The 21,768-nt window shown below is 44.2% G+C and overlaps 1 protein-coding gene across 8 annotated transcripts; it reads left to right on the forward strand.

Moving 5' to 3' along the window:
• The first annotated feature begins 2,635 nt into the window (after nucleotides 1–2,635).
• On the forward strand, nucleotides 2,636–19,254 carry LOC129709778 (CD276 antigen-like). 8 transcript variants are annotated; one of them, XM_055656349.1, is made up of 5 exons: nucleotides 2,636–2,795; nucleotides 5,439–5,516; nucleotides 6,775–7,119; nucleotides 7,922–8,206; nucleotides 9,316–10,574. In XM_055656349.1, exons 2-5 carry the CDS (start codon nucleotides 5,465–5,467, stop codon nucleotides 9,459–9,461), a joined length of 828 nt encoding a protein of 275 aa, XP_055512324.1. In that variant the 5' UTR covers nucleotides 2,636–2,795; nucleotides 5,439–5,464; the 3' UTR covers nucleotides 9,462–10,574. The 8 variants fall into 8 exon arrangements, 7 of the variants coding, with proteins under 7 accessions (XP_055512324.1, XP_055512325.1, XP_055512322.1 ...); XR_008725572.1 differs by lacking the exons at nucleotides 2,636–2,795; nucleotides 9,316–10,574 and adding exons at nucleotides 3,007–3,452; nucleotides 8,487–9,309 and having other exon boundaries at nucleotides 7,922–8,315; XM_055656350.1 differs by lacking the exon at nucleotides 2,636–2,795 and adding an exon at nucleotides 3,011–3,435.
• The last annotated feature ends 2,514 nt before the right edge of the window (nucleotides 19,255–21,768 follow it).

Below are 21,768 nucleotides of genomic sequence, written 5' to 3' on the forward strand. Positions count from 1 at the left end.
ATCGTCATACGCCTTCGCAAGGATTGAGCAAAGTCCCGCTCAGTGCCTCATGAATCGTCGCACTCGTACACTTCTGCCGACGACAGCGAGACTACTTGAACCCAGAGTAGTGTACAAGCATGAACGCATGAAGCAGCGCGTTCAGCGGCAAGTTGACAATTACCATAGGTCAGCTTTCCACACTTCACAAAGGGGACACAAAGTGCGAATGTAGCCCCTCGTACAAGGAAAGAAGAGTTGGGAGAAAGGCATCATTTCTCGCCAGCTTGACGAGCGTCCGTCCGTATGTGGCTCAGAGACCATCTGGCATATGCCGTCATAATCGCATATATCTCTGCAAGACCTGCGAAAATCCACCACACGAGCTAGTCGCATGTCAACACGCAAAGCACAGCCAAACCATCAATGACCAGTGCGAATCTACAACACCGACCACTACTAATGCGACACGGGTGTTGCAACAGCAGCCAACGCCTGAAGAGAAAACTGAAATTGACATTGACCTGAACGAAACAATGAAAACTCGCTCAGGTCGACTTGTGAGAAAGTGAGGAGAAATGACAGTAGATAGAAGCGAGAGCTGAAGGGACAACAACAGATAAAGTGCTTGGCGAACATTGGCCGTGCAGATATCAAGATTGGAAATATTGGGAATTATTGATCACTGCATTTCATCAATAGTAAGGCATTATTTATGTTTTTTCTTGATTCCTTTGGCATCTAAAAAGTTTCAGAAGTGATAAATGTGGCTGTAAAATTTTTTAATTGCCCATGGTTCTCAAGTGGGTTTTTACATACAAAAAAAATGCCTATGAAGCAAAATTTATCATTAAAAAAAAATCACAAACCATACGTGGGTTTTGAATTACATTTTACTCAGATGCAAGCCAAGGAATGGCATAATTGTTAGCTGTTAATTGGACATAATCAACCTCAGAAAAATTAACAATATCCTATTGAAAGGGAGTGGTTGTTTAAGCTGTCAGGACATTTTATTATTTGCCAAAATGTACATCTCAATAGCATAATGATAGAAGACCCTTTCCACACACCACTCCTAAGTCTGGAGATTTTTTTAATGATAAATTTAGCTTCAGAAGTGTTTTCTTTTTGCATGGGAAACCCTACTTCAGAACCATGGGCGATTTTTAAATTTTACAGCCAGATTTATCACTTCTGAGACTTTTTAGATACCAAAGGAATCAAGAAAAAACAAATAATGCCTTACTGTTGATGCAACACAATGAGCAAACGCGATAATTCCCAATATTTTCAATGTCTATATCTGCACGGCCAATGTTCGCCAAGCACTTTATCTGTTGTTGTCCCTTCGGCTATCGCTTCTCTTTACCTTCATTTCGCTTCACTTGTGGGTTTCTGAAGTTGGGTACATGTCTCTCACGCTTACCCCGACTTCCACATTTTCTACAGTGCAAAAAAGCACAATTTTTGGAGGTTTTTAACATGTAGGAAAGTACGCGTTTTGTGTATTAACAACATATGCCGGAAGTTGGAATGTCCTCCAGATGGATTGAGTAGGTATGTTACAAAACCTACCTGAATCGTGTCTGAGAATCTGCCCCACCCCGTGCGCGCGATTTTGGCGCTGTTTAGAGGGGGCGGGTTTAAAACGTGATTTTTACTAGGCTGTTGCAATCGAAAATGTTCAGCCTAGTAAATCATTAACGAAAAATCGCTGAAAGACCCCGTCGCAAAAGGTATTATTAGTTTTTATGGCCTTGTATAATAGTTATAGTAGTTTAAAAACCACTCTCTAAACCCGCGACCTCTCGCAGCCCCAGGGTTTTATAAAGCAAACAATTAAAGGTATGTACCTTATTTTTACATTAAAAGGGGCTTCTTAAGAACCCTGTATATAAAGTTTTCTATAGCGAGTAGTTCATTTTGGGCTCTTTATATCCCGCAGTATTTTTCTGGGCATTTGAGGGCACAAATCCAGCGCAATGTGAACGTTCTAAACCAGCGCGTTCACAGGAACCCACTAGAAAGCCAATTTAAAATTAACTTTCATTTACAGCAATTGAACACTAAATTCCTTCCATTTGGCCTATAAATTAATGTAAATGAGATTTTAAAATCATATTTTATTGTGAATTATTTATGAATATTATTTGAACACTTGGGCTATTTAAAAACGTTAATCATTTATTAAGAAATGGATAGATGTTTAGATCTAGTAATTGAAGTTTGAAATTTGCTACACTTGGGTAACTAACTAATTATATGCTTTAATTTCAGGTCATCCAAGTTAGATTATTTTATGTTTGTTGCAGAATGGTTCAATCTATGATAACTGAAAATTTCATTCAGTTCTCTTAATTTTTAAGAAGGTTATGGCCTTTTGACTGTCCATGATCACAGCGTTTTTGTTATGTCCATAGAAAATCAAGAGGGAACAAGATGCTAATTTCCGAGTATGAAAATGGCCATAACTTTTTAAATACTTGAGATATGAAAGTGAATTAGGTGTCAAATTAAACTTATTTTTATGCTTTATCTGATGGGATAAATTACAGACTTGATTTTTTAAATCTCAAAATGTTGTAACATTGCTAGATTGAGCTGTTCCTTGCGTGCAACTCCCACCCCCGGGCGTCGGATGCTGCTACGTACTCCATGCGTCAGGACATTGAGCTGCTCCGGGAATCAAGTCCTTTGACCAGGTCAAAGATCTTATAGGGCTGCTACAAGATCTTTGCTTTGGACCAGATGACCTTACGTTTAACCCCCTCCCCTACTACTACCTGTGCAGTTTTATCAAATATCCTATAGCGGTAGGATCTATGGTTTTATTGCATCTTGGTGTTTGTTTTCTGAGGATCTGGTTAAAATGAAACATGTTTTTATTCGATTGCTTTAAAATCAGATGCTGCCTGAGCCGCTGAATTAATCCAGCATTTTGTGTCCAGTAGTTCCTTCCTATACATGTGGAACGATAGATGTATGGGTTGTGGAAATTCCTCGTTCAATTGTGCTGAGGTTTTACAGTTGCAACAATTTGCCTGTGACTGCCTGGGGGCGCCGAGGGTGTGTTTCTTTACTGTTGGATCCCTTTGGATCCGCTCTGCAAACTTGTGGCACGACAGAAACCTCCCACGCAATTTCCCGCCAGCCGCTGAGCGGGCCGGGAGGTGGGATGGTGTTGTTTTTGTGTTTTGTGTTCTCCCAGGCAACAGTTTTTGAGCAACACGCCCTTTTTTAGTGAGGTGGGTCTTTAACTTCGCCAGGGCTGATCCTGACTGAGAGAGAGTGAACAGGGACACCGGCCGGGCAAGGAGTGGAGTCGACTTTGTCTCTCTTCGAGGTAAGAGAGGACAGAGCTGCGGCGTTGAGGGACCAGGGAGAGGAGGAGAGGTGGAGACATCCCGGCCAATGTAACGTTGCACGAGTGTCCCGGAGCAGTTGCGGCTGGAGGTGCGATCACACCCGGGGTAAGCGCTCCTCCTCACCCCGGGGAGCACAGCCTTCTCCTGGGAGGGGGTTGCACGGTTTGTAGACCGAGTGGGAGCTGGCCAGCCACAAAACGCTGGAGTAACTCAGCGGGTCAGGCAGCATCTCTGGATAGAAGGGAATAGGTGACGTTTCGGGTCGAGGCACAGTGTTCATTCCACAGGCACCCTCTCCCAGTGTCCATTCTCTCCCAGTGTTCATTCCAGCACCCTCTCCATCCCTCGCCCTCGCCTGCCCAGGCGGTCTAGGAGCCAGGAACGGCTCGCTGGAGGGCTTTGCACACGAGAGTCCTCTCTCTCCCCCCACCACCAACACTCCCCTTGCAAGGGACTGGAGTGGAGAATGGGGAACATAGCCATCGCCATGCGTGGGGCTTTTAAGACACAGAGTGCTGGAATAGCTCAGCGGGTCAGGCAGCATCTCAGGAGAACGTGTGTCGTGTGTAGGCGAGAGTTGTCAGTTGTTGATGTGCACCCTACCCACATAACGACTCTTGTTCCTTCTGCCCCGGGGACACACCCGCACGTGGGGCATCCTCCCAGCCTGCTGCATTGCAGGAATAGTCTCTCTGGAACTGCAGGTGCTGGTTTACAAGACAAGGCACAAGGTGCTGGAGTAACTCAGGCAGCGTCTCGGGAGAACATAGATGGGTGAGGTTTTGGGTCGGGACCCTTCTCTGTTGCTGGGACCCTGGGCGGCCGACAAGGGCAAGGCAAGAACGGGCAGGGGTTTCCAATCTCTGAGACTGCAGTGAATCAAGAACCAGAGGATAGAGGTTTAAGGTGGGAGGGAAAAGATAAGAACCTGAGGGTCAACCTTATCATCCGGAGGGTGGTGGGTTAATGGAATGAACGAGCTGCCAGAAGATGTACTTGACACAGGTATAGGGTGATTTCACCAAAGGTCAAATGAGCGTAGATCCCCCCCTCACGTGACCGAAAATTTTAACTGGAGGTCATATGTCAGTTCGGTACATAATGCCTTACTTTTGATGAAATTCAGCGAGCAAACGCGATAATCCCCGATATTTTGGATCTTTAAATCTCCACGGTAAATGTCGGCTGTTTACTTCCGCTGTGTTCCACCTTCAGTTCCCTCTTGTAATTACCTTACTTTCTATCTTTTTTTTTGCCTGAAAATTTAGGTCGCTGTGCTTCACGGTCACCCGACTAGCACAGAAAATTTCAGCTCAAAAATCGGCCGTTTTCCATGTTTTTAACGGGTAGGAAAGTGCGTGTGTCCCCATTCACTAACATGTACCGAACTGACATATGTCCTCCAGTTAAAATTTTCGGTCACGTGAGGGGGGATCTACGCTCATTTGACATTTGGTGAAATCACCCTATTGCAAAAGCATTTAAAATATATTTGAACCGATACAGGGATAGGAAAAGTTTAGAGGGATATCCACCAAACTTGGGCATGTGGGATTAGCATAGATGGAGCATATGGTCAGCATGGGCAAGTTGGGCTGAAGGGCCTGTTTCCATGCCCTGGCAGTCTGTCACAAGATTCTGTCACAATCTTTTCCCAGGGTGAAAATGTTAAGAAGGGTCCCAACACGAAACGTCATCTGTCCATTCTCTCCATAGATTCTGTCTGACCTTGTTCATCCACTACTTTGTTTTACTCAAGAGTCCAGCATCTGCAGCTTCTTGTGTCTGTTAACAGTCGTGTTAATGTTAAGTAATGGAATAATATTAATAGTTCTGAAAATGTTGACTTGAATGTATGTATTTATATATTTTAGCTTTTATTGTGAAGAAACTAAATTTTGAAATAAAAGCCGTCTGTGGCCATTGGATAGGGGCGAGTATTGGCTGGGGAGGGTAGTTGGAGCCGCAGTGATGTGTGAGAGGGGTTTGGGTCTGTCAGTGCAAACTACTGCCTATTCATAGGTGAATTATTATATTACTGTATAACTGTCATCTCTATTCACAGACTGTCTTCTTTGTACTCCCTTTAAGGTGCGTTTTGAGGAACAGATTCCAAAATGAAATTTCAGCTTAATCTAGTTATTCTGTGGATGCAGTTTGGAGTTGGGGGTGAGTCGTAAAGAGCAGTGATTTCAGGCGCATGAGAAAATTGTAGTCGGAGGCTGCCCTTAAGCCCGCCCCACCATTCGCATCGACGTACATCCTGTGATTTAACCCCTGCAACCTCTGAAGTAGAGGATTTCGGAGACTCCCTCTCCTCTGCAAAAATAAATTTCCGACACACTTAAATTTAAATGGCTGCCCCGTACCATGAAACCGTATCACCCCAATCGGGTCTATCCCACGACTAAAAACATCTAATTTTCAATCCTGTCAAGCCCCTGTAGGGTCTTTTATGTTTTAATGGGATCACCCCTCATTCTTGTAATCCTCAACCCCAAGAATTACTTTGCGACTGACTACAATGCCAGGTACCCTTTTGCAAAACTGTACACAGCACTCCAAGTACTGACATCCCGTACAATGGGAATAATACTTATCTTTTTCTGAACCCCAAGCATAGTATCATGGACCCATACAGGCCATAAAACAGGACCTTCAGCCCAACCTGCCTATGCTGACTAAGATGCCACATCTACATTAATCCTGCCTGCTCACATTATCCCATATCCCCCTTTTTCCTATCCATGTACCTGTTCAAATGCCCTTTGAATATTGTTATGGTACCTGCCTCAACGGGCAGCTCTTTTCATATATTCATCACCCTTTGTGTGGAAAAAATGCGCCTTGGGTTCCTATTAAATCTTTCCCCTCTCACCTTAGACCTATGTCCACTGATTCTTGATTCCCCTATTTTGGGGGAAAGGACTCTGTACATTTACCCTATCTATTCCGCTCATGATCTTGTACACATCATCCTCCTGTGCTCCCAAGGAATAAAATCCTAGCCTGCCCAACTTCTCCCTATAGTCCATTGAAAATATCTCCTCCTACCTTGACTCTAACCTGCCTCCCTTTGTCCAATACCTTCCCCCTTGCATCCTGGGCACCTAGCTTGCACCCTACCATTTTGACAGCTTCTAGTTCCCCGATCCCCACCGTCTTATCCTCCCTGTCCAGTCTTTACACACCTCCATACCCCATCTGGATGCCCCCTCAAACCCTTCCTGCAACGTGCAGCTCCGTCTATTGTGCTACTCCAGCAGATTGATGTTGCTCCAGATTTAAGCATCTGCAGTCTCCTGTGTCTCCTTAGCTCTGAAGCAATTTGGCCCTTTCTGGAGTTAATGAAGTGCATGTGTGCGTGAAGCATTTCCAGTTTTTGTTACAGATTTCTAACATTTCATTCTTCCTCTCTAATTTCCAGTTGAATCTGCAGTCGAGAACGCCATTACAGCAATCTACGGCCAGTTTGTTGTGCTGGGGTGCAGTTTCACCGTGAGTAACAAGTCGTCTTTGGAGATGGTTTATATCACTTGGCAACGGAAAAATGTTGAAAACGTTGTCCATAGTTACTACTATGGAGTAGATCAGTTACAATATCAGGATCCACGATACGCAGGCAGAACAAGCTTATTTCTAGAAGAGTTGAAGAATGGGAATGCTTCCCTGAAAATCCAAAAATTAACATTTCAAGACTCTGGATCATATGAATGTCACATCCATTACAAAACTAAACCTGATCGAAGTTCTGTATCGGTCAACGTTGTAGGTATGTTTCTCCATTTACATTTTTCAATCTTCCCTGAAAATGCTGCCTCATGCCTCGTCCCCATTGTCAGATTTATATATTTGCTAATTGTTAAAATTTAAAAGTTAACACACCATTTACTCAGCATGTTTTCATTGAGCGAAGTTAGCCCATTATCTAATGCACAATTGATGAACCAAACATTTTATTTTTCCATGCATAATGGAGGGCATTTACTGAATTGAAATATTCTGTCTTATGATGTCTCAAAAGTGCCTTGGAGACTGATTTTCCTGGTCTCCATTCCTGAGCTAATTATGTTTATTTAGTTTAGAGATACTGCACAGAAACAGGCCTTCGGTCCACCGAGTCAATGCCCCTATTTACAAACAAGCTACCAAAATGTTACTAACGTCAAAGGCTGACGTGTAAACATTAATTCCTACAAAGAACAGAATTAGTTCTTTCTCTCTCGCTCACTGTCTCTCGCTCTCTCTCCCTCGCACTCTCCCTCGCACTCTCTGTCTCACTCTCTCTCTCTCTCTCTTTCTCTCTCCTTTTTTTATCAGCCGAATGTGCTTTTGATGCCTTTCTTACTATAATGTGAAGGTACGGTCACCATATTGAGTGAATTTGCTGTTTTCCAACGTATGGAGAAAAACGACTCCGTGGCAGCGGTTAAAAAGGAGACAGTTCATGAGATGGGGATGGCCTGTGTTGAACTATGTACTGTTCTGTCATTGAAACATGCGTGAACGACCTTCAGCGATAGCATTGCATCATTTATTTGTGAAGAAGCTAAAGTCAATGTTTACTTTTACAGCTCACTACGAGGAGCCAATTTTGGGTATCACACAGAAATTGTCCAGCTGCATTTTAAGTTTCAAATCCCATGGCTATCCTAAGGCTAATGCTTCTTGGTACAAAGGAGACAATTTGAATCATTCCCTTTCATCCAAATATTCGTCCTACATATCTGAAGATGGATTTTATTGGGTTCAAAGCAAAATGGAAATCAATGTCACAGAAAAACCTTCATCCTATACATTTGTGCTAAGAAACCCTGCTCTCAATCAAACTATTTCTAGGACACTACATCTTAATTCGGGTAAGCCTCTGGTTTCTTTCTGTTATGAATGGTCTTTATTTATTTTTTGATAAAAGGTCATTATCACTCTGAGGAGAGGTATTATTTAAGATAAACACAAAATGCTGGAGTATCTCAGCGGGTCAGGCAGCATCTCTGGAGAAAGGGAATACGTGACATTTCGGGACGAGACCTTTCTTTAGACTGTGAGTCCGACTCGGACTGGCTCTCAGTCTGCAGAAGGGTCACACCAGAAATGCCACCTATCCTTTTCTCCAGAGATGCTGCCTGACCCGCTGAGTTATTTTTGTGTTTTATCTTCGGTTTAAACCAGCATCTGCAGTTCCTTCCTACACAGAGGCATTATTACGCAGGGCCAATAATATGAAGATTTAGAAGGGTGGTCATTAGTAGGGGCCGCACATTTGGCGAGGAGTTGTGGAGGAGGGGGTATTGTAATGCATCCACAGATCTGCCGGAAAGATGCTTTTTGAAGTTGGCATTTTGTAACATTCAAAAAGTATTAAAAATAATTAAATAGGGAAGTCTTAAAATGTTAAAATCCATAAATATAATTGCAGCCATTTACTTCAGTCAACTCAAAACGTGCAGGTACTTGGTCCCTCACAGAATTCTTGTCCATTCAAAGGAATAGAGATGGGTTTCTACACCAACTGCAACCTCGTACAGTTTCTCTGCATGCATTCCCTGGTGTAATCGCCGAGGAACTGCTGGCACAGGAAGAGTGTAGTCAGTAAAAGCCTGGCAAAGATCCAAACTTGGATATTCAGGTGCACCAACTCTACAATCCTGGACTTGGTGGCACTTATCCAGAGAATTCATGGCGGTTCCACATTGATGTACTCCACAACATCCCACCAGATCACTGGACAGACATGGATACCAGTAGTGCTCGAGTATTCAATGATCATGACTGAGTCAACAATTAATTTATTTTCCTTGCTGCTGCATTGTAAACTGAGGATTTGACCACGTCCCCAGACTCTTCAGTTTTGTTAGTTTTATCCAGCACTAGCAGCCAAATAGAATCTCTGTACGTATTTTCTTTTAATACATCTGTATTTTTGAGCTTTTCATCAATAAATGATAGATCTTCTCTCTTCTTTCAGAAAGCACCACTGGAACACCTCACTCTCCCAGCAACTATCCTTTAATCGCGAGTTGCATTATTATGATGCTAATGATATTTGTGTTATTTTGCTTATATAGCAGCACAATTAAAGAAACTAAAAATGCTAATGGTGAACTGATCTGAGATCATTTTAGATTCCAAGAAGGCTTGTTTCTTCTATCAATTCTGTGAGATGTGGAACTGCCTGCTGCTTGGGTTGTTTGCCTTGAGTTGTCTTGCTTGTCTGGGTGGTTGGGATGTCTGTGAGTGACTGGATAACAAGAAAGGACTTGCCCTCAGTGATATGAATGTAACAGAAGTGTGGTAACCATCTGTATTCTTGCTGAGTGTGGGACATGCAGCGGGACATAAGAGATACACTTGCAATCATGCTGAGAGTTTAACATGGATGGATCCGAGTGCAATCATGTGGATAGTTCCACATGGAATGGATAGTTGTATGCGTAATGGGATTGAGGGATCTGCAATCTGATTGAATGTGCCCGGTGTAATTGAATTGTAGGATCAACCTAGAATGACACAAAGAGTTGTTGGCACATTGGGACTGAGTGGTTTAATCTCTTCCCTGTACGGGGACCCGACTTTTTCCCTGTCGGGTCTCCGGTGTCATTGGGCCTAACATCGTGGAGCCGACGGCAGCCTCCAACCGGAACCAACCTGAGGACTCCAGTAACAGAGCCTGCGGACTCGACATCGCGGAACTGGCCGACTTCGGAATGAGAGCTGTGGTGGCGCACGGCTGCAACCCGACTTCGGAGCTTCGGAGGCTCCGGCCGCAGTGGACAGGAACATCGGAAGCTCGCAGGTCCCTGGTGGGAGACTGCTTTTCTGAGCACGCGCAACGGCAACTTTTCCCGCCGGATTCACGGGGTTTAAATGACTCCTAGTGGGGACTAACATCACCTGGCGCGGTTTGAACGGCCGCTGGACTTAATATCGCCCGCCGGGGGCTATAACATCATGAGCCCCCATCGCCTCGACGCTGCAGTTGGACTACTGGACCGCTGGAGAAGAACAAAGGGAAGAGATAAGCCTTTTGCCTTCCATCACAGTAAGGCGGTGTTGGAGATTCACTGTGATGGATGTTTGTGTAAATTGTGTTAAGTGTGTGTCTTGGTTTTTTTAATAATGTCATGACTGTAGGAATGAAATTTCATTCAAACCTTGTCTGTTTGAATGACAATAAAAGTTTATTGATTGTAAAGGATTCTCCTGGCGAATGAGGAATAAATGAAATTTTGTATGAATTGTGTATCATGAAGGATTTTGTATTAATCATTAAGGATGTACCAAAGATAGACACAAAATGCTGGATGAATGCAGTAGGACGTGCAGCATCTCTGGAGAGAAGGAATGGGTGACATTTCAGGTCGAGGCCCTTCTTCAGAATGGGGTTTAGGGGAAAGGGAAAGAATAAATATATGTTGTGTATGATCATATATCTCTCGTTTCCCTTTCCCCAACCCCCAGTCTGAAGGGTCTCGACCCAAAACGTCGCCCATTCCTTCCCTCCAGAGATGCTGCCTGTCCTGCTGAGTTCCTCCTACATTTTGTGTCTATCTTCGGTTTAAACCAGTAGCTGCAGTTCCTTTCTACACAAGGATGCACCAAATCTTGGTACTATTCTGAATGATTGAGATCTAAGGGATGTGAACAATGCACTGTGTGATGCTACTGAAGGATCCAAGTGGATGTATAAGGAGGTAGTGAGTGTTTCAGAGTGCAAATTAAACTAGTTGAGAAATGTATTTACATGAGAATGAGGAAAAAATGTTTGAAAACTGGCTGTGTATTGAAAATATGAAAATATTTGAACTGAGTTAAAGTTGTAATTGTGAATGATTTTTGAATTCTGGCTATACTGTATGTATGGTATTATCCTACTTCCTAAGAATTTGTTCACTGTATCCTAAGGTGAATAGAAGCAATAAAATCACTGTTCTTATACTATCTCTAGTGAAGAATGTTTAATAAATCAGATTACGGTACAACCTTCATTTTTCATTTTTAACACCAAGGCTGTTGGACCCATTGTTGGTGCCTCTGCACTGCACTGCACTGGTGAGGCCAAGAGACTGGAGTCTTGTATGGAAGAATGTAGTAGGCAAGGAGGGAAGATGCTTTATATCTTTTCATAGAGCCTCCAGTTCGTCAGCCCGGATGCCCTGATCACAGTGTTGGAATTATTTGCAGGTTGGGATGCTTTATCTTCCTTAATTAACGATAAAGTGCACGCCAACTCTGAGAAATTCCAACAGTCCCATCTCCCCGTCACCTATTCTCTCTCACGGGGCCATTGACTCTGCTCCGATTCTCCGACCACCCATCTAGACTCGGGCTAATTCACACTGGCCATTTGACTTACCATTCAGTATGTCTTTGGGAGAAAATAGACCTATAGACAATAGGTAATAGGTGCAGGAGTAGGCCATTCTGCCCTTCGAGCCAGCACCGCCATTCCATATGATCATGGCTGATCATCCACAATCTTTAAGAGCTCTGTCTAACTCTTGAAAGCATCCAAAGTGGTTAACCTCACATTTTCCGCATTAAACTGCATCTGCCATGCATCTGCTCACTCACCCAACCTGTCCATGTCACCCTGCATTCTCACAGCATCCTCCTCACAGTTCACACTGCCACCCAGCTTTGTGTCTGCAAATCTGCACATTTGCGAATGTTACTTTTAACATTACCAGATAACAACCCAGAGCAACTCACTGACTGCAGACAGACAGTAGTGCTGGGGGTCAGTATCGAATGCATGTTGCTGGAACATTGATGCACCACGGGGCCGTTCTTCACTGCGGCCTTGGTATTGCTCAGCCCCTTGCAAAGTAGAAAGTCTTCGCAGGCATTTTGTGCTGGTGCTCTTGTTTAGCTTTTCGGAACCATCTTACCGATTCAGTCAGACAGTACTCGTCAGCCCGCCGTAAGCACACACTTATTACACATCACATTTTATTCTCCCCCACAAGAAGAATACAAAATGCTGGAGTAACTCAGCGAGACAGGCAGCATCTCCGGAGAGAAGGAATGGGTGACATTTCGGGTCGAGACCCTTCTTCAGACTGTTCTGGGACTAGACCCAAAACGTCACCCATTCCTTCTCTCCAGAGATGCTGCCTGCCCCCTGTGTTTCTCCATCATTTGTGTCTATCTTCCGTTTAAACCAGCATCTGCAGTTACTTCCTACACATTATTCTTCCGATGTTTCCATTAAATCTCTCCAGACCCTACCTCTCACCTACTCATTAGAGGCAGTTTGCAATGAACTTACCAGGCCATGTATTCGTGTGTGCATTGTGCCCGTGTCACTGCCCACGTTGAGAGCTCCCTATGGTCCTGTCCGCCTAGATGCATGTAGCAGGTCACTGTCCCGGCCCATACGGACTGACTTCCACCTCTGAGCTTAGCCAGGTGTCCAGTCATCTTGGACATCTTTATATTTAGATCAAGACCTGGCTTTGCCGACCTCATGTGATATCTAGTGGGTAACAGTTACCTCTTGCCCTGTTAAAATAAGTCACACAGAGGAAACGTTACTTCACATCGTGGAGTTTGGGACTTGGACATTCAGGAGCCAAACAACAAAGCTCGGAGCCACATCAGGCAGGGGATGGGCAGCTCAAAAAGCCTCTATCTCATCCATCACTTTACGAAGGAGGATGTGTTGGAGGTCTTGATACACATAAAGGTGGATAAATCCCCGGGCTGTGACCAGGTGCACCCTAGGATGTTATGGAGAGCAAGAGAGGAGATTGCTGGGGCATTTGCAGAGATATTTGTATCTTGGTAATAGCTAATGTGCCTTTATTTAAAAGAGGCGCAGCAGTGATAAGCCGTGAAAATACAGGATGGGGAGCCTTACTTCAGTGGTGGGAAAGTTACTGGAAGGAATTCTGAGTGACAGGATTTACTTGCATTTGGAAAGGCAAGGACTGATATGGGATGGTCGGCATGGTCGAGGACAAAGCATGTTTCACAAATATGATTGTGATTTGTGAAGAGGTGCCCAAGAAGATGAATGAGTGCAGAGCAGTAGACATTGTCCACATGGACTTTAGCAAGGCTTTTGACATGGTTGGCTGATTTGGAAAATTAGAATAGATGGGATCCAGGATTAGTTACTAAATTGGATACAAAATTGCCTTGATGGTAGGTGGTAATGAAAGTGGAGTGGTTTTCACGTTGGAGGATGTGACCAGTGGTGGGCCAAGAGATGGACATCAGTCGTTCATCATATATATTGATCATTTGGATGGCAATGTTGGTGGCATGATAAGCAAATTTGCAGATGACACCTAAATTGATGGCATAGTGGACAGTGAAGAAGGTTGTCTACAAGGTGTAGAATAACTGGGAAAGTGGACAAGAGAATGATAGATGGAAGTTAACTCAGACATGGGAAGTGATGTATTTTCAGAAGTTAAGCCAGTGCTGGACATAGACAGTGAATAGCAGGGCCCTGGGGTGTGCTGTCGAACAGGTATGTAGTTCCCTGGAAAGAGGAACACAATTAGCCAGGTTCATGAAGTGCTATATGTCAAGCTTGCCTTCATCAGCCATAGCACTGAGTACAAGTGTTGGGACATCTTGTTACGGTTATACAAAATGTTAGTTAGGCCGCAGCAGGTCAGGCAGCATCTCTGGAGAACATGGATAGGTGATGTTTTGGGTCGAGGCCCTTCTTCAGACTGATTGTAGCGAGGAGTGGGATGGGCAGAAGAAAGCTAGAAATAGGGAGAGGCAGGATAAAGCATGGCAGGTAATATGTCAACATAAGCGAGGGGGGTTTGAAGCTGTTTGGAACAAAGACCAGAGATAAGAACAGAAGGTATGAAACAGCTTGAAGAGTTTAGTTTAGAGATAGGCTCTTCGGCCCACCGAATCCACGCCAAACAACGGTCACCCGCACTCTAGTTCGATCCTGTGCTCTAGCGGCAATTTATAGTTGCCAATTAACCTGCCCGTCTTTGAAGTGTGGGAGGAAACTGGAGAAAACCTAGGCTGTCAGTTTCAGTTTAGTTTATTGTCACATGTACTGAGGTACAGTGAAAAGCTTTAGGATGTCATAGAGAATGAACAAACTATGTGCAGACAACACCTGCAGTTAGGATCGAACCCGTGTCTCTGGTACTGTAAATCAGCGGTTCCAGCACTGTGCTGCTGTTGTCTGACAGTTTGAGATTATCTTTTAAAAAATATATATTATCCCAGTCCAAATCATTTTTTAAACCAGCCGTTTTTAACAAAACACAATCTATTACACAGTTCTAACAATCAATTTGCATTACTGCTGCCAATGTCCCTAAGTGGAATTTTTTTCTTTTTTTTTGAGGTTATCTAAAGTGAATGGTAGGTATATTCATAGCAAAAGGATTTGAGTATAGGAGCAGGGAGGTTCTACTGCAGTTGTACAGGGTCTTGGTGAGACCACACCTGGAGTATTGCGTCCAGTTTCGGTCTCCAAATCGGAGGGAAGACATTCTTGCCATAGCGGGAGTACAGAGAAGGTTCACCAGACTGATCCCTGGGATGTCAGGACTTTCATATGAAGAAAGACTGGATAGACTTGGCTTGTACTCGCTAGAATTTAGAAGATTGAGGGGGGATAGTTTGAGGTTATCTAAAACTGAAGAATTCAATGTTCGTACTATTGGGTTGTAAGCTACCCGAGGAGAATATGAAGTCCTGGTTCACTCTGGTAATGGAGGTGGTCCAAGGCAGAGATGTCAGTATGGGAATGGGAAGGGGAGTTAAAATAGTTAGCAACCAGGAGATCCAGTCGGCCTTGGAGGACCGAAATGGTCGACAAGTCTATGCTTTGATTAGCTGATGTATAGGAGGCCACATCGGGAATACCAGATGCAGTAGATGAGGTTGGAGGAGGTACACGCGATCCTCTGTCAGGTATCACATATCCGGTGGTTACAGGGGAACGTACCTGGGGAGTGGATGATTCGGGTGGGAAGTGAAGAGCTGAGGGAGAAACGGTCTCTGTCAAAGGTGCAAAAGGATGGAGATGGCAAGGTGGTGCGATCATGTTGGAGGCGACGACAGTGTCAGAGTATGATGTGTTGGGCGTTGAGGTTGGAGGGGGCGAAAGGTAAGAACCTTTCTTACCATTATTAGCCTCACATCCGGTTCCCACATTGCAGCTGCCCTTTTGCATTTTAAGCAGCTCGGTGACAGAACATTTGTTGTTTAGCAGCCAAATGTAAAATCTACTGAGCCACCATTAACATTAAGCAACACCAGCTGCATGAGTCAACAGCCTTGAATAACTAGTTTCTGTCATTGATAACAATATTGAGGCTGCGAGAAAGGATTCACTTCCCTGGTTACAGCTAAAAGGACTGATCATAATCTGTTTCATACACCTTTCATACATTTCTTAATCCACTTAATTCCAGTGTTTTGCCTTTTAGTTTAGAGATACAGCATGGAAACAGGCCTTTCAGCCCACCCAGTCCAGACTATTGATTCAGACTAGTTCTATGTTATCCCACTTTCACATATACTCCCAGTGTCAGGCAATTTACAGAGGCCAATTAACCTACGCACGTCTTTGGGATGTGCAAGGAAACCGGAGCACCCGGAGGAAACCGATAGGGTCACAGGGAAAACATGCAAACTCCACACAGACAGCAGCCGAGGTCAGGATCGAACCTGGGTCCCTGGCGCTGTGAGGAAGCAGCTCTACCAGCTGCGTCACTGCTCCAGATTCCAGCATCTCCTGGCTTCATCGTGCAAATCATCTTTTAAAACTTCTGTAAAATGTCCAAATGCTGTTTCCAAAATGTCCTTGATTGAATTCTTGATTTTTGGAGGAAGAATCGTCATGAAACACAACAATGCACCAAATCTAATTTCTAGGTTCAGCCTCCAGTAACTTCAGGTGTTAGAAACAAAGAACTGCAGATGCTGGTTTATACCAAAGACAGACACAAAGTGCTGGAGTAACTCAGCAGGTCAGGCAGCATCTCTGGAGAAAAGGGATAGGTGACGTTTGAGGTCGGGACCCTGTTTCAGACTGAAAGCGGGGAATGGGTGGGTGGGTGAAGAGCTGGAGGCAGGAAAAGTACAGAATTGGTCCCCCCCATCCCCCACTTTCAGTCTGAAGAAGGGTCCCAACCTGATACATCACCTATCCATGTTCTCCGGTGATGCTGCCTGACCCACAGAGTTACTCCAGCACGTTGTATCTGTCTAGCTTCAGGCGTTTGCTGGGTTAGGCTACCCTCTAGTGGTAAAATAAGTCCCCTGATCATGTCAACTTTCCAAACATTATTATTCCCATTTCCCATTAAAAAGATTCTGCTGTCATGGAATGTAACTGGGCTAAAGCAGAAATTTTGGGGGATCTTGCCAGGAAAAACTGTCAAGACTGGAATGTTTGCAGAACCCGGGGGGGGGGGGGGGGGGGGGGGGGGGGTCTGAGGAGAGCTGTAATGGAGCTGTTTAAAATTGTGGAGTCATTTACACGGTGGATTTGGCCTATATCCTCAGCAGAGAGATCAACAAACTAGGATCACAGATTTATTGTGATGTAAAGAATGAGAGGGAAGCTGAGGAGAGTTTATTTTATCAGTTAGAGGCCTGAAAAGGATTTTACAGAAAAATGCACATTGTGTTTAAAAAGCATCTGATGAGCATTCAGAGTGTGGTATTGAACAAGGTTGGGAGCAACAGCTGGCAAATGACCTTAAACAGAACAGTTCTTCTTTAGTAGTAACAGGCCTTCATCTTTCCATAAATTCCCTTGGTTTTCTTAACTTGCTAAAATTATCGTTGAACACAAAGCTCAGTACTATCCTGCATTTAAAAGTATTTAGATCCACAGAGACACCTATGTAATAGTTTGGCAAAGGACATCCCCGTGATTATCACTCCCATGTGCCATCCCTCACCAATTGCTTTACCAGCTTCAGCATCTGATCAGTTGGTTAAGAAAGAACTGCAGATGCTGGAAAAATCGAAGGTAGACAAAAATGCTGGAGAAACTCAGCAGGTGAGGCAGCGTCTATGGAGGGTCTCAACCCGAAACGCCACCTATTCCGTTGCTCCATAGATGCTGCCTCACCCGCTGAGTTTTTCCAGCATTTTCGTCTCCCTCAGTATCTGATCATATCATCTTCTCGCACAGAGTATGGAGGCTATAGAGAGCACATATGGTGGGCAGGCACAATAACAACATTTAAAAGGCATTTGGACAGGTACTTGGATAGGAAAGGTGTAGTGGGACGAGGTCCTAAAGCGGGCAGGTAGATCTAGTGTAGATGGGCCATCTTGGTCTGCCCGGTCTATTGGAGCCGAAGGATTTGTTTCCATGCGGTATGACTCTATGACACGTCAACAATAGCTGTAAATGTGTTAAGGAACACTCAATCCACCTTGCCAAGGGATGGCTGCTAATGTTGGTTCACTTACCCTTCCAGTGAATTGGGTTTTACAGAAATAATGCTAATCGTATTTTGCCAGTGTCTCGAGGTGCCCGTGTGTGTGGCCCAGGTTTAGAAGCATATAATAGAGTAGGAATCACTGCTAGCTGGTGAACCATCTGCCAGATCTGAAGTCTTGATCATCAAATAACTTTTTCCCCAATCGAACGACGACAGTTCTGGTGCTGTGGTGCATTTCGATGTCAATATGACTTTGCAGAGAGATTTGTTTCCAACATGTAGGAGGTGGTCCAAATTTTTCAGGATCTAGTTGTGAACCTCTATTGTTAGAGGAAAGTGTGGTGCAACAAGGGCAGGCCAGTGGAGGACCTTGGTCGTGTTGATATTGCGTGTAAGTTGTCCACATAATCCAGAGCCTTGGAGATTTGGCTGCTGAGCATGTGCTAAAGCAAATGTTGTGTGCATTCTGTTGGTTCACTATGGATGTTCAGGTGACTGTGATTTTAAAATGTAGTCACCTGTACGTTTTGAGAATATCCCATTAGTTCTGAAGATTAGTTCCACTCCTGCAGGAGGTTTATTGAAGGTGAGATGCAACATTACGGCGACAGATATCAAGAAAAGTGGTAGGCCAGTGACTCTTAACTTTGGTCTTCACCAGGATTGATTTGGGTGTTGACCCATTGGTTAGTATCACAGCTTGCTTGTTGTAATGGAGGAGAATGTTAGGAAAGCACAGTGGTGCAGCTACAGAGCTGCTGCTTTACAGCGCCAGAGACCCGGGTTTGATCCTCACTGTAGGGTGATGTCTGTACAGAGTTTGCACATTCTCCATGTGACCACATGGGTTTTCTCCGGGTGCTCTGGTTTCCTCCCACATTCCAAAGATGTGTAGGTTTCTATGTTAATTGGCCTCTGAATAAATTGCCCCAAGCGTGTAGTATACAGGTGATCGTTGGTCGGCATGGACTCTGTGGGCCAAAGGGTCTGTTTCCACCCTGTATCTCTAAACTAAAACTAAGATGGAGATGAATATCAGCCTTGACAGGCACATTACATGCATGACATTCATTAACTTGCTGACCCCTCCCTTTCTTGCAGGTCAAGACGTCACATAATCAGCAACAGCTATCTGGTGAGGACACTGACAACTACCCTCATGGAAGCAATGCTTGCCATCACTAAAGGGTCCACTATTAAGGCTGTGGCCAGAAATGGGACCAAAACGATTGAAGGATGTTGATCCAACTAGTAAGCCAGAAGAAATGCAAAAGACTGGAGATGCTGAATGTTGGAGCTAACAATAAACTACTGGAAGAACTCAGCAGGTCAAACAGCATCTGAAGAGGCAAAGAGATGGTTGATGTTCTTGGTCAAGACCCTGCATCGAGTCTGGCAGCTAGATTGACAATGAGTTTAAATCTCACCACAGCAGGGAGGGAGTTACCTTCAGATAAAACCTGAAATATGAAATTTGTCATTAATCATAATAAAACTACTGAATTATTGTTGCAGTTCTTCCTAATCTGATCTACACGTGACCTCAGACACATAAATATGTTCTTATATGTGTTCACATAGATATGTTCTCCTATATATCTTCTGAAATAGACTAGAAAAGCCAAAACAAAAACCAAAAAGTGCTGGAGGAATTCAGCAGGTCAGGCAAGCAAGCACTGAGTTCCTGCAGCAGTTAGTTTTTTTGCTCATGATTCCAGCATCGGTAATCATTGGCATCTCCAGGAGCAATTACAGATGATCAGTAAATACTGGTCTAGTCTGGGATGTCAACATCCTGAAAGACGAATTTTAAAATAAAATTAATGTATTTGAAATTTACTAAACTGTATTTGAAATTTATTTCTGTACAATTACACCTAAAAAAAACAATACCACCTTATGCAACTAATTTATGAAAGCACGTTACATATGGTATTAGATGATGCCCTTACTTTTGCATGTTTCTAATGAAAACACATATTTTCTGAAATTCACTCACTTCAGGTAACATAAGAACATTAGAACTAGAACCAGTGGCACAGAGGCGAGCGGTAGAATTGCTGCCTTACATCGCCAGAGATATGGGTTCGATCCCGACTACGGGTGCTGTCTGCAGTTTGTACGTTCTCCCTGTAAACATGTAGGTTTTCTCTGTGTGCTCCGGTTTCCACCCATACTCCAAAGACGTGCAGGTTTGTAGGTTAATTGGCTTCAGTAAAATTGTACATTTTCCCTAGTGCGTAGGATAGTGCTAGTGTTTGGGGTGAACGCTGGTCGGCGTGGACTCAGTGGGCTGAAGGAGCTAGTTCCATGCTGTATCTCTAAAGTTTAAAGTCCATTAAACACATCAAGCCTTTGCTTCCATTTAACAAGATCATAACTGATCTACTTCCCTGCCATCCGTCCCTATAATTTGATTCTAATAATATCCAGAAAAACGTGAGCCTGTTTTGAATGCAACTGAACCTTTACAGTCCTCTGGGGAGTGAATGCCAAAGATTCACCTCTCTGGGGACACCTCCACGAGAGTATTGTTTGTTGTAAATTGTCAGAAACAGTAAACATTTATTCCATTATTTCACAGAGAACTGACTTTTGTATTAGCATAACTTGTACTGATTTTTTGGCCATCACTAATTGCCAATTCCACAAACAGGTTTACCAGTGCATTGTAGTGGATTACGCTCACCTGGACAGCGAAGGGCATTCACTGCAATTTCAGGAAATGCCACACCTCCCAGTTTCAGCTGCACACACCTTTCTTTCCTATTTCCCTGCCCGTCACCCCCTCATCACCCATCCCTCTCTAATTCAGATCCTCCATTTTCCAATTTTTCACCCTTGACCCCATTCCCTTCTATCCACCATCCTCCATGTCACTTAAGTTGAAGAAAGGCTTTAGTCAGGAAGGAAGTCACAGCACAGGATGCTCAGACTTTGGCCTGCTCTTACAACCAAGGTATTTATGTCAACTCTGCAATATCTGATCAATGTGGATGGTGGACCTCATTGATGCAGCACCATTGACAATGCTTCGATTGGCAGTGTGGTGTCATTGTAACTTTCCATGTATTAGGTCATTTATGTCCTGGGCCGATACAATAGGTCTCCAATTGGTCATCCTGTGAGGCAAGACTCTGCAGATTCTGCAATCTCGAGTGAAAAAACTGCTGGAGGATTTCAGGTCAGGCATCATGTGCGGAGGGTAAATCAACAGATGATGTTTCAGTTCAAGATTGTTCTTCTTCAGACTGATGGAGTAGATGGGAGATAGCTGGTAGAAAAATGTTTATTTATTTATATAATGTTTATTTATTTATATAGCACTTTTCAACAAAACCAGTATTTGAACCAAAGTGCTTTACAGAGATTGATTAAATTAATTGAACAGATCAAATGTCAATAAATCAATACAAAACAAAAAAGAGAAAAATAAAAAAAGACACAGAACAGTACACTATAGAAATCAACATGAAACGTCCCCCCACAGCAGAATTCACTGTGAGGGAAGGCATTAAAAATATCCAGTTCTTCCCCTCATAGTCCACCCGAGGTCGGGGTCTACATGTGGCCTCCTCAGCCAACTCGATGTTCTCAGGCCCTCTGCCACGAAGCTGGATCATCGGCGTCGGGTGAACATTCTTCAGCGGCCTGGACTGAAGCGGCCGCTTCCTCCCTGAAGACTGCAATGTCCAAAGTTCTCAGGCCGCGCTGGCCGGACCTCTGACACTGGCGAACTCGGACACCAGGCCCCGCGGTGTTGAAATCCAGTGCCGCCCGCCCGCGGCTGGACGCTCTGCAGCCGCAGCTCAGCGATGTTGCAGTCGGCGTTCCCAGTGCCTCGGAGCTTACCGGAAGGCGACCCGGTAAGGCACCGCCCGCTCCGTGTTGGTGTTGGTGTCCCAGCATCTGCACCGCCGGCGAAGCTGTAGTCCCGGCAGGAAATTGTCGCTCCAGCGCTGCTCCAGCTCGATGGTAGGCCGCACAGAGAGGACGAAGAAGCGGTTCAGAAGAAAACCGCATCT

The sequence above is a fragment of the Leucoraja erinacea genome, chromosome 26 (genome assembly GCF_028641065.1).
Source record: "Leucoraja erinacea ecotype New England chromosome 26, Leri_hhj_1, whole genome shotgun sequence".
In the NCBI taxonomy this organism is placed as follows: domain Eukaryota; kingdom Metazoa; phylum Chordata; class Chondrichthyes; order Rajiformes; family Rajidae; genus Leucoraja; species Leucoraja erinaceus.

What these genes read in the sequence shown, in the direction of transcription:
- LOC129709778 (XM_055656349.1), top strand. Translation starts at nt 5,465, where the DNA reads ATGAAATTTCAGCTTAATCTAGTTATTCTGTGGATGCAGTTTGGAGTT. An exon ending in GATGCAGTTTGGAGTTGGGG is followed by an intron (nt 5,517 to 6,774) that starts GTGAGTCGTAAA and finishes TCTAATTTCCAG; the next exon opens with TTGAATCTGCAGTCGAGAAC. An exon ending in GACACTACATCTTAATTCGG is followed by an intron (nt 8,207 to 9,315) that starts GTAAGCCTCTGG and finishes CTCTTCTTTCAG; the next exon opens with AAAGCACCACTGGAACACCT.